Source organism: Sinocyclocheilus anshuiensis, unplaced genomic scaffold, assembly GCF_001515605.1.
Source record: "Sinocyclocheilus anshuiensis isolate Anshui unplaced genomic scaffold, SAMN03320099.WGS_v1.1 scaffold676, whole genome shotgun sequence".
Taxonomy (NCBI): domain Eukaryota; kingdom Metazoa; phylum Chordata; class Actinopteri; order Cypriniformes; family Cyprinidae; genus Sinocyclocheilus; species Sinocyclocheilus anshuiensis.
The window spans coordinates 2,180,501-2,192,803 of NW_015558579.1; the positions used below are offsets into that span (position 1 = coordinate 2,180,501).

The following is a 12,303-nucleotide window of genomic DNA, read 5'->3' on the forward strand; positions in this document are numbered from 1 at the left end:
TTTATTTTTTTTCTTTCAATGCAGACCAATGATGGAGGTCTGGTCTACAACTCTACAGAGCTCAACTCACCCAGTTCTGACATAAGGTAAATGTTTTGTTCATTCAAGAGCAGTACATTTTTGAACCATAGATATATTGTACAAGTTCATGGTGTTTCTAAACGTTGAACTGGTAATGAGCCCTCTGGAGAAACTGTTGTTTATAGAGTTTACATGGTGTTGCTTGGTTACTATAGTGAGAATGCAGACAACAAAAGAAAGGAGGGATGGAAGTAAACTAGTTTGTTTGCTGTGTTATTGTAACTTTCTTTAGATCTTTTGTTTCAAATTTTTCAGAACTAGTGGTCATATATCTGGTTGGCTGGTGCATCAATCTCCAGCGTATGAGTTTGTGTCTGTTGTGTGCTCAGGGTTGCAGCAGCAGGTTGTCATGAGAACGGCAATGGGACGGCTCCCAGACAGCGACTAGAGGAGCAGCAGTGGTACATAGAGTGTTTACGAGAGGAGATTCAGATGGAGCAGAAAAGAGCAGAGAGAGATCTGGAAAGAGAGCAGGCACGTCTCCGACAGCAGCACACTGAGAGTGAGTTGTATTCAAATGCATGTTTAGCATTCAGAAAGGTTTAAAATATATAAAATGCTCTTCAGTAAGTAACTTTATTTCTCCTGAAATGTAGGCTTTTAAGAAATGGATTAAGACATTGGTTATATTTTACACACTTTGTGCTGAGATATTTTTATTTTGGCAGCACATACACAGTCTTAAACAAAGCTTAAAACAAATGAATATTGAATACCTGACAATAAGAAATCGTCCAAATTTCAAATATAAAGCCTTACCTTACTCTAAACTCTGGTTTCTTTTGCATCTAAAGTCAAGCAGTGGATCGTGCAGGAAAAGCAACGACTTGAAGCCCACAGGGAAAAGGGAACATTGGAGTCAGGGGTTCAGACAGATCTCATACTTCATAGTGGATTATCAAGTCAGATGATGAAGGAGAAAGGCAGTGCTGAAAGAGTCCCACCATCACCTTTAATGGGTGACAGGAAAAGAGTGGTGCAGGAGGAGCTGCTGAAGCACCATGCATTGTGCAGAGCTGAGAACCGTGTGCGCCGCAAAAGGTTACATTACCAACTGGAGAAGATTGCACGAAAGCGCCATCTGTTGGAGGCGAAGCGAGTGCTGCAGAGGCTAGAAAATGAGCTTCTACAAGGGGGCGATGAAGCCTCATCTCCAGACCTGGGCTACCCCTCAAAGTCCAGGGGACGTCCAATGACTTTACGAAGGCATTCATTTTCTGCTGATCTGCTGTCCCGACTGTACCCCCAGCACGCTCCTATTTTCAGGTGGGTGTAATCATTTGCTGAGAGTGACGAAAGGCTCTAAAGGAAGGGTTGTGTGGAAAGCCCTTATATGGAGATGATGCATGCGTGCTAACCTTTTGCATGAGATCGCTCATTTATAATAATTTAGATTTATTAATATTAGAGCAATGTTAAGAACAAATCCAAGTGTTTTAGGCAGATTTTTTTTGTGAGAAGTTCTCCTTTGCATGCAAAAATAAATAAAACAATGCAATTGTAAAATGTGCATGCTTTGGAGTTTACCTGGTCTAAAGAATAAAGTAGTAAATCTTACCGAACAAGGTGTTATTCATGTTTAGATTACATTATTATTTAAAACAATTATTTCAATAACACCAAGAACAGTGGATTGTGTTTTTACTTTTAAAAATATAGATTTTTTTCTTTTTCTCCAAACAGCCAGTTCCTCAAAAGGAATAGATCTTCTGAGTTTACAGTGTCTCTATCTGGCTTTGCTTGTGCCACTAAATGGGAATCAGATGAATGTCTCCGAGATCAAAAGATTAGAAGACGTTCAAATACAATGCCCTCAAGATATGACCAAGGATCCTCAAGTTTGACCAGTTTTTTTGACAGCATCAAAAGTCCCATAAAAGATGCAAGTTCAATTGATGCTACAAAATTAAAAACCGCCTCCTCAAAGTTGATAGTCAAGAACAGCACAAGTGTCCAAGACAAGAATTGTCTGGACTCAAACACCAAAGTCACTAGAAAAGTATTACCAATAATAAAACCGAAAAGTTCTGTGAAGGGAACAAAGACTTTGTCTCAAGGTGGAAATAAAGGTTTGGAGACCATCCGCAAGGTTTTTTCCCACTCCGTTGGCTCTGGGTTCAGAAGTGCTTTGGCAAAAGTTTTCCGCAAGCCACCATCAGGCTCACGGGGACATAGAAGTGTAAAATCTGTGAATAAAACGTTAAGTCAGCTTAATGAGAAATCAAAAAAAAACAAGACTGTGAAAGACTTTGAGGAAAAGGAAAAGTGCCATATCAAGCCGACAATGTCTTATGAAAGTTTGGAGCAGCTTAACTCACTAAAACATAATCTACAGAGACAATGGCGTAGTGCAGAAGTTCTAACGAGTACCAAGCAATGGGTTGCAGTGCAAAAAGAATCAGCTGGATGGGTGGAACATGGTGGTTGGGAGGATCCGAATGGATCTTCAGATTGTGATCGTATCTTCTCATTGGATTCACTGTCATCAGCTTATGCTACAGCACTGGCTGAGCAAATTCAGCAGGAGGAATGTGATTCCAGTGACGCTGAGAGTGAAGACAGTCAGATGTCTCAAGATTCTCTCGTTATGGAGAGCAGTGGGAGGCATGTGACTGCCAGACCAGTGCTGAGGTTTAAAAAAGTTCCAAGCCACTTAACCACCCCTACAATACCGGCTTCATGCAGCTCTCAGGCAATTGGCAATAAAGAGCAGATGAGAATATCCAAAGATGTACCTGCAGAGGTTTTCTGGAGCCTTAATGGTAGTCAGAAGTTGAAAACGGAGAATGACCAAGGCATGGCTAGAGAGCCTTCACACATCTCTTGTCTAGCATCTGAATCAAGACCTTGTAGTGGTGCAAGTATGAGAGAGACAGAGAATCTACTTGCTCTTACTGATGCTTGGTCATCTACTGATGCAGCAGACAGTCCCAGAATCATCAGGGCTTCAGGACACTTGATCAAACAGGATCCACACACATTAATAGAGAGCAGTAGATGCCAAAGCTCTACAAGCCTGGATCTATCAGACAACATGAATGCCTCAGAAAGCCAGAGCTCACCTCGTTCTGACTCTACTCAGGACGGAAATACAACACTTGAAGAACAAAACGACACATCCTTTGAAAATACCCTGTTGTTAGAGAATGATCTCAGTTTTATCCCAGGGCAGGAGAGCTATTTTAATGAACTGACTACCAATGCAGGACCATGTACAACTCACACTCACACAGTCTGCGACTCTACAGACTCTTCAGATGGGGAAGCAGACCCAAATACCCCAACCACTGAATATGAACCACTGAATCCCACTGTGACTGAAGCATTGCTGATCAACTCTTGTTCCAAAGATGGTGAGATCTCAATAAATACCACTTGCTTCCCAGTTAACTCTAGTAGGGAAGCTTTACATGTTAGAGAGGAGCCATCATCATCCCCAGTGTACCCTGAGGATTGTTCTCTGAAGTCAAACTTAAACCTGACAGCAGGTTATCAGGTTTCAGCATGTGACAATGCAGGAGATCCAGAAGTTAAAAACTCAAAAGCAGCACAGATTCTAAATGAATCACACAACAATGCAAGCATTGCCAATGGCAAAACCATTGAACACTGTGATGAAGAAAATAAGTACTTCTATACAAAACAGTGCACAGAAATGGCTTGCACAACAGATACCAAAGATTATGCATTGACAATCGAACAATCAGACAAGCATGGCGGAGAAGTTAATAGATTTGTCAGAAATGGCAAACACTTTGGTGTACAGTTGGAGAATGAGCCAGTCATTGGAGCATGCAAAATGAAAGACCCTCATGCAGGCTTTGTGGGAAATATGAAGCTTCCAAAGAAAAGTTATGAATATGTTTCAGACACTGAGACAGCACTTTTAAATATGGATCAGGAACTGTCATCTGCTTGTTCAACAACCAATGCAGAACCTGTAAAAAATATATCTCTTTTGAAAAACTGGCTAACACCTGATATGATGGAAAACACTGATCAAGAGATAGAAGACAAAAAAATTAAAAATGCACCATTAGCCAGTGATGATCACAAGACTTTAATCAGCAAAGATCACATTAATACTTTTAGAAATGACAGTAGTGTATGTGATAGTGGGCTGACACAAACAAATTGTACTAGCCTGAAATCCACTAGGAGTCCAGAAATTAAAAACACTATTGACAACAGTACAGAGGATAGAAAATATGCAGGCCAGATTGCGGAAAGAAAGGCCAATAACCGATATTTTCAGATGAGCGACTCGGCAATTAATGATAAAATATCAGAGGTGGTGAAAGAACATTTTATGATGTCTCTAAGAGAAGACTACAGTGAAGATCAAGAGCCAAACACAAAGAAAGAACATACTTCTTCAGTTAAACTTGATCATTTGAAGTCCAAAACAAACAAACATGAATTTAATTACAAAAGTAGTCAGGCTGGACATGGTGAGAGTAATAGTTCCCAGACTTTCTCATGTATGTCAAAATCAGAGATTCATACAGACAACTCTACTGTGCACTTGGATAACGGCAATGCACAAACAGAATCAAGACATTCTTTGACTTTGAAGGACCACACAGTCTTGAACTCCAGTGGCACAGATGAGCATATTGTAAGGAAGAAAGAGAAGAAAGTTGAACAAGAAAGTCCAAAATGTGGATATGTCAGTGATAACATGGAATCAGTACTATACTGCACTATACAGGAACAGAGCACAGATAAACTAAAAACAAGTGAATCAGTGGTGTGTGTCAAAGAAACTATTATTGATGTGAATACATCAAAAGAGAACATTATTGTCTGCACCCAACTGAGAAAGGATTATGTTGATGCTTCAAACCCTGTTCAAAGGAAATATTGCGAATGGGATTTAGAGGGTGGTAGAGTCACAGTATTAAAACCACTGCTTCCCTGCATGTTTGCACAAGATACTTTATCTCTTAAGCTGACAAATGGGTTGGAGAAAGTTCAGAAAGTAAATCAGTGCTTGCACCAGAATGCACAGGTAGTTGACCACAAAACAAAACTAAATGAAAGTGCACTGATCTCTAAGGAAATGCACAATTGTGATGATAAAACACTAACCCATGGACATTCAAGACTTCTGAATGAAACTTTGTGCTCACCAAGTGAAAACTGTCTTATGAAGGTCTCAACTCCAGGAAAGTCCAGTAAATGCAGCATTCCTCAGGTGTCATTGTCCTCTGACGTAACAGTGAAACATACGGTCTCATGTATACATTCCGAATATGTAGCTGATACTTTTCAGCAAACCATGGAGGCACAAAATAAAAAGACATGTTCATATAACTCTTCAGTATCAAGTATGGAAGATTACCACTCAACAGTGGATGGCAGTTACCCAACTCCTGAAGCCCGGCCTGTAAGCAATCTTGCATTTTATGAATTTGGTCCAGGGAATCTTGGAAAACATAATGGTTGTGTCAGCCAAGATAAAACTTGTACCAAACATTCCTTGGAAACTGCCACTATCAGTAGTAATTGTGATAAAGACAAAGAAAGACCTGTGGAGCACATATTCAACAGTTACTCTGAAGATTTAAGAAAAGACGCCACCATTTCAGATTTAAGCCAGGCACCACAAAGAACACAAATGCACAATTTGCTTAAAACCTGTGATACTGGAAAAATCAACAAGGATCAGTCAATCTACAGAAGTAATCAAATGGAACTGGTGGTTACATCTCAGTTTAATGATGGCAGCATCAAAGGAATGCAAAGTTGTGATAAACAACAACTGAAAAATCAAGAGGCAAACATGCCTAAAAATCACCAGTCAACTTGTATGCAAAAAAGAGAGCCTGGTAAATCTGTTGAGGTATATGCAAAACAAACTCATTGCAGTCAAAATACAAAGGAATATTATAATAACACATGTAAATCTAGAGACAGAGCAGAACATGTCACAGCAGTGAATGCTACAAAACATTTTGTTGGCAATGGTAATGATGACAGACGGAAAGGAAAACAAAAGCGATACAGAAAGGCCCACTTTATAGCACCTCCAAGTTCATCCACTGATTCTGCACCCGATTTATCTTTGGATGAAAGTACCACATCTAAAGGTCATGTGTCTCGTACCAAACCTGCTTCTCAAGCAAACCTGCTTCCTACCGGTCAAGATGCTCTTGGCAAATACAAAAGTTCTCCACTTGATGAACAAAGCATTCCTTTACCTTCAACAATTAGTTCAAGATCATTAGAAGTACAATCAGGACAGAGATACACCCAGCAGCCTAGACAGATACTTACCATACGCAGCGAAGCTGGGATTGAGACAGTTGCATGTCAACAAGATCATGGTTCTACTGAAGAAATGCCAAAGATAGAGATGACAGAATCAAAGGGTGATAAAGACATTACTTTAAGGAAGAATGCTTCTTCCGAGGATATTTCAGTTTGTGTGGAAGACCATGCTCAGCCATTTGAGGAGACTGTCCCAAAGACAAGAGATTCTGCAATGCATTTTGCTTCAAGTGATATTAACCCATTTATTCATTCAAGAACTACTGTGGCGGTTAACACAGCAGTCCACAAAAAGCAGGCCTTTGGAAGTGCAGCCAATTTATCTTGCAAACACTCTCCACTCAATAGTTCCAACAAGAATATGACGAGGTGCTGTAGTGTAGACAATGGCCTAAATATTCAGGACTCCCCTTTCAGTTCCCATTTGAGCGCTTATGTAAATCATAAAGGCCTCTCTAGCACACTGAGTAGTAATGAATATTCTAGAGATCAAATTTCTTCTGAACTTTTGCTGAAGGCAGCTTCCTATTCCTCTAGCAGTTCAAATAAGCAGACCCTAACAGCTTTGAAATGTGACTCTTACAATGGTGCTTCAGGTCAAGTTGACGAAATAGTGCTGGTCTACTCCTCTGAGTATGAATCTCAGGAACATCCGAGTCCAAGCAGGTGTGATCAAGGCACACAAACCATTGAGGTTAATAAGGACCTTAAAAGGAAGAGCCATCACAGAAGAAGCAGCACCCAGACACCAGTGTCCAAACCAGGGAATGGTGCCCCAACCGCGTGGACAAGTCTGCAGAACATGTCTGAACATCTCTCTGACCTGATACACAACACCTCTGATCTTCTGGGGAACATACAGTGTATGCGAACAGGGGAAAAGCCACCAAAATATGACCAGCCTAAACACTGTTTCCAGGTTTCATCTGGCAGTAACTACAAGAGGGACTGTTGTACACAAACTTCACTGGACATTGGGGTCCAGACAGAGAACGCTCCAAGGTCAACAAATGCTACAGCCCATGAAGTAAATGTTATTGTTAAAGTCATTGGCTCAGATATTTGTAATGTGTCCCAGCTTGATGGTGATGCCAAGATTTTGAAGAATAAATGTGAAAGTGAACAGTCCTATGAAAGGATTAAAAGCCTGCCTGATTTACGTCCCAAAAGTTCAAAGGTGACTGAGAGTCAAGATTTTCTGATTCCTCCCCAAAAGGTTCTTTCATTAGAGACTCTTGTGCCAAATCAGGATGCTCCCACTTTGGAAGCATTTGAAGGAAACACGGTAGATAATTCCTGTAAGAAGTCTTCATCCAGCTACCTTGGAGCAAAACGCTCGCATATGAAGCAAGAGGAGAAGCAGACTTGTCACAGAAATGCAGACCTAAGGAATTGCTTTAATAAACAAATTATGCTTATGGACCGTGCATGCTCCCCTATTCTTACAGTGAAGGCTGCAAGATACACCCAGCAAAGACAAGTAAAAACAACCCATGCTTCAACAAACCATAAAACTGAGGGACAAGAGAATCAGTACTCAAATGTAAACAACGTGCCATTGAAAGGTCATAAAATGGCCAACCATGAGAATAAGGTACTAGATCAGGAGAACCTTTGTATCCTTCACAGTAAAAATGCAAGAACAGCATCTACATCAGCGTCATCTGTGACCTATGAAAACCTGAGTGACCTTAGTTGTCCAAATTTAGGTGGATCTGATGACTTCTCAAATAGCATCTGTCCCCACAGCAAATGCCTGAAAAATGAGAGGAATGAATATTCTCATGAAGTTGAAGACAGGGTCATAAGTAAACCCAACCATTCCCCAACTCAGCCACAAAGAATGTCCCTCTCCCCTTCAAGCAGTACCATTGGTGTCCAACTTGCATCCTCCTCAGATAACGTCAGACAATCTAAAATGGAAAACGTAGAAAGACCTAATTTTTTAACCGTGAACAGTCATTTGAGTCACAGATCTTCCGAGTATGTAATAAAGAGTTGGGATCATTCAAAACATAGTACTGTGCAACAGCAGGAAGATGACGTGATGTCTCTGGTGCCAAGCGAGTGCAACACAGATGTTCTGGTCAGCATCAATCCTCTGGCAGAATCCAGCACACTCAAAGAACATCAGTGGATCCCTAATGATCTGCCCATGCACAACAAATTTACTAACTGGTCTGGCATTAATCAGCAGCCACCATCAACACTTAGTAAAATTCACAGACCAACTGGACAGCACTTGACAAAGCTCAGCCCCAGTTACTGGCAAGAGCCATCAGAGAAAACAGACAGGAGAGCACAAGAAATTGAGAAGCTGAGGAAAGAACGTGAGCAGGTTTTAGCCTCTGTACATATGGATCTGAGCCCTCATCAGCTGACTGTTGAACTCACAGAGGCCAAGCTGCATTATGGCCAAGGGGAAACAGACACTCTGCTTAAAATTCTCAAGTCTGGTTCTAAAAAGGCATCTTCAGCCTGTAACAAACAGGAGCTCCTTAACAGGTCTGTATGACCTGTGATTACATATTATTTGAAGTATTTCTTCGAAGTGTACAATGAAGTTTGTACAATATTTAAAGCGGTCATGAACTGCCTTTGTTTTTTATTTTATACTGTTCTTTGAGGTCCACTTATAATGTTATCAAGATTTTTACATCAAACACATAATTTAGAAGTAATAGGTTATTTTCTGTCCTGCTTTGACGGCCCTCATCAGAACGCTCTGTTTTAAGTAAAAGGCCCACTGCTATAATCGGCTAACAGTTGTGTATGTTTGACAGCCTAGATCCTTCATAGATGGACGCTACTGTGATTTAGGTTTAAAACGCATAAATACTCAGTATATATCAAACGATCTGTAACAATAGACAACGCAATAGTGACCACGTAATAAAAACGGTTACTCACACTTGTGTGGTGCGACATGACTGTCAGATCCAAAATAGTCGGCACAGCATTGTCTTTTATTTTTTATTAGCAGGCATTGTTCTTCTTCTGCGGAGGCTGTGTTTAGCCACACTATTACATCATAATGTGGCACATTCCACAACCTGTCGTTTTGACAGATTGGCTTCAATATAAGCTGTTTTTAGACTAACAAGAAAGTTTCGAGTTCTGAAACTTACAGAATGTTTTCATAACACAATGACCTCTTCTTACATGTCAAAAGATCAAAGGAATTTTTCTTTGGAAATACATTTAGGGTGCTTTCACACTAGCACTTTGATGTGTACCCAGGTTTGTTTGTCATCAGAATTTGGTGCATTTGGATGATGTGAATGCCTCCAGCAGAAATTGATGTTCTTTACAAACATTTGCAATATATTTGATCATATAGACACAAGCACATTTCTGTGTTGACGCATGGGAAACCAAACCAAATGTCAAAAGCCGTAGTACAAAACTGAGATGAGCAACACTATGTATTTTGCTGCCGTCTCCTACATGGTCATTAACAAGCAATAAAACCTGTGGTTTAGACCCCAAAAAATATAGTGCATACACAATGCACTCAAACTGGGGCCAGGGTAGGGGAGCATTCCAACCATGGTTCAAAGCAAGCAATTGGACCAAGTGTGAAAGCACCCGTAGTTTTCAGAGCTTGTTATAAATAGAATTCTATTCTGACATCAGGCACAGGAACAGCATTGAAAGTTTGAGAAAAGACAGAGAAGCCCGTCTCCAGATGTGCCGTCGGGCTCGGAGCCTCAGTCCCAGTAAGCATCGGATCCCTATAAATTATGAGGAGCAATCTCAAAGAGTTTCAGACCTGCCAAGCAGACGCAGGGAATATCTGCAGCAGCTCAGACAAGAGATTGTCGAAACCAGCAGGTGATTTGGAAGTTAAATTTTAAGTTAAATTTCATTGTAATATCCTAGAATTCTACATACTGAACCAGATGCTCTTCCACAGAGTTCCTGATTCACCAAGAAGGGAGGGTCAATGTCCATCTGACATTGAGCTTCTATTGCGTGACTACAGTCGAGCCCGTGAGGAGGCAAGAGCAGAGATTGCACGTGCACGAGACCGACTCCGTGAGAGGACCGAACAGGAGAAGAGACGACTACAGCAGCAAGCTCTCTCACAGGCAGTGAAGGTCAGTGACACTTGATCATTTTTAAAACTTAAAAGAATCAAGAATGATCAACCTTTGCTGTTTTAAAATAGTTTTGCATAATTTCTTTCCCTGTGTCTTATGTAGGATGACCTGCGGTTTCGCACACGCATTAGTAACAGTACTTTATGTAGTGGTTCGAACCTAAGTCTTTCCTCAGGGCCCACTTCAGGGTACAACAGCAGCAATGCTGCCTTACTTAAAGATATTACCTCACCATTAATACAGGTAAGGAACCACACTAAGAAGTTTAACATGCTTCCATAATATTTTAATTTAAAATGCTATTTTTCAAGCTCTTCACCTCATTCCTCAGGTAAATGGAGTCTCAGAATTCAAAGTAAGGACTCGACCTCCGGTGATCCCGTTGCAGACTTCAAAAGCTCAGCGTAGATGGCTTTCAGTCCAGGGTGAGCGATAACCCATAAACAATTGAAAACCCAATGGCTATGTTTCGAATCCACTTAATTAATCAGATCTCCTATTCTGTCTAGATGTCAGCCTGGAGACATCTGTGACTGGATATGAGTCCTCCTCCACTCCATCATCTCCTCCCTGTGCTCGACAGCGCACTCTCTCCTTTGGCTCTCCTTCATCTATATCAACTTCATATCAGGATATCGCAGACTGTACTCTTGCCAGTGCTATTTCTGAAGTATGCTACTTTCACTTTTCAAAATATTCAAGAGCATGTCGATATCAAATGCTTCATGGACTTGCTTGTTTGTTTCAGGTATATTTGGCCTCTGGTGGTGATGCGAGGAATCTGCTGGCTGGCAAGGCAGCTGCTGGTTGGAGGTACACTAATTTGCATATTTTGCATGTATAAGCCTCTTAGATGTATTCCGTCCTCACGTTCCATTTCTCACCAGGCAACAAGGTGTGGAGAGAGGCGTTCAAGTCTTTCACAAGGCTACTTCCAAACCCTCAGCTCATGGGTTTCTTGGAGCAGTTGAGCTGGAGAGACCTTTGGCCAGTCTCTGGTCTATAGTTCGAGATCACTCAAAGACTCACCTGTACCACGAGTCTATTAAATCTGCCTGGACACGACCACTGGACAAAAGCACACAACTAGGTAAAGCTCAGTGCACAATATATGATTTTGACAAATTTCTGGGATTGTAAGGGATTTCTTTTGTTTTAGGGTAAAATCGTGAGTCTTTGATCATCTAGTGTCACATGTTCACTGATGGGCAATTAATGGTCTTTGTGATGCTACAATGTGACCGCACCTAAGGATCGCATGCACTGAATAATCAGTACGTGGTTTCTTTAAGTCTTAATTGGCCTTTCCATAAATGAAGACCTAAGAAGATCATAAATCAGAGCAGAAAGTCTTAAAGGGATAGTTCACTCAATAATGAAAATGGTCATTAATTACTCACCCTCATCTCATTCCAATCCTGTAAGACCTTTGTTTATCTTCGGAACACAAATTAAGATATTTTTAATGAAATCCAAGAGCTTTCTGACCCTGCATAGACAGCAGTGCAACTACCACATTCAAGTCCCAGAAAGGTAGTAAGGAGGATAACATTAAAATAGTTCATGTTACATAAGTGGTTCAACCTTAACTTTACAAAGCTACGAGAATACTTTTTGTGTGCAAAGAAAACAAAAATAATGACTTTATTCAATAATTCTACTCTGCGTTACCATCTGCTGCCATTCATGAGAGTACCATGACGGATGCGAGTAGAGAAGAGTTGTTGAACACTGTACATGTCGCACAATCTGCCTTGTATCTCTTTGTGAGATCATTGTTATCTTAAAGGAGACATATTATGCCCCTTTTTACAATATGTAATATAAGTCTCTGGTGTCCCCAGAA

General features: G+C 40.7%; 1 protein-coding gene across 1 annotated transcript in view; it reads left to right on the top strand.

Moving 5' to 3' along the window:
- The window catches only part of LOC107679770 (stAR-related lipid transfer protein 9-like), a 47,741-nt gene that overhangs the window by 31,365 nt on the left and 4,073 nt on the right, over window positions 1-12,303 (top strand). Inside the window, exons 19-29 of the mRNA XM_016475405.1 lie at window positions 25-86; window positions 411-583; window positions 876-1,347; window positions 1,765-8,859; window positions 9,991-10,188; window positions 10,271-10,454; window positions 10,560-10,700; window positions 10,789-10,882; window positions 10,967-11,127; window positions 11,206-11,270; window positions 11,345-11,547. Of these exons, the coding sequence (XP_016330891.1) occupies window positions 25-86; window positions 411-583; window positions 876-1,347; window positions 1,765-8,859; window positions 9,991-10,188; window positions 10,271-10,454; window positions 10,560-10,700; window positions 10,789-10,882; window positions 10,967-11,127; window positions 11,206-11,270; window positions 11,345-11,547 (8,848 nt within the window). The remainder of the gene's footprint in view (window positions 1-24; window positions 87-410; window positions 584-875; window positions 1,348-1,764; window positions 8,860-9,990; window positions 10,189-10,270; window positions 10,455-10,559; window positions 10,701-10,788; window positions 10,883-10,966; window positions 11,128-11,205; window positions 11,271-11,344; window positions 11,548-12,303) is intronic.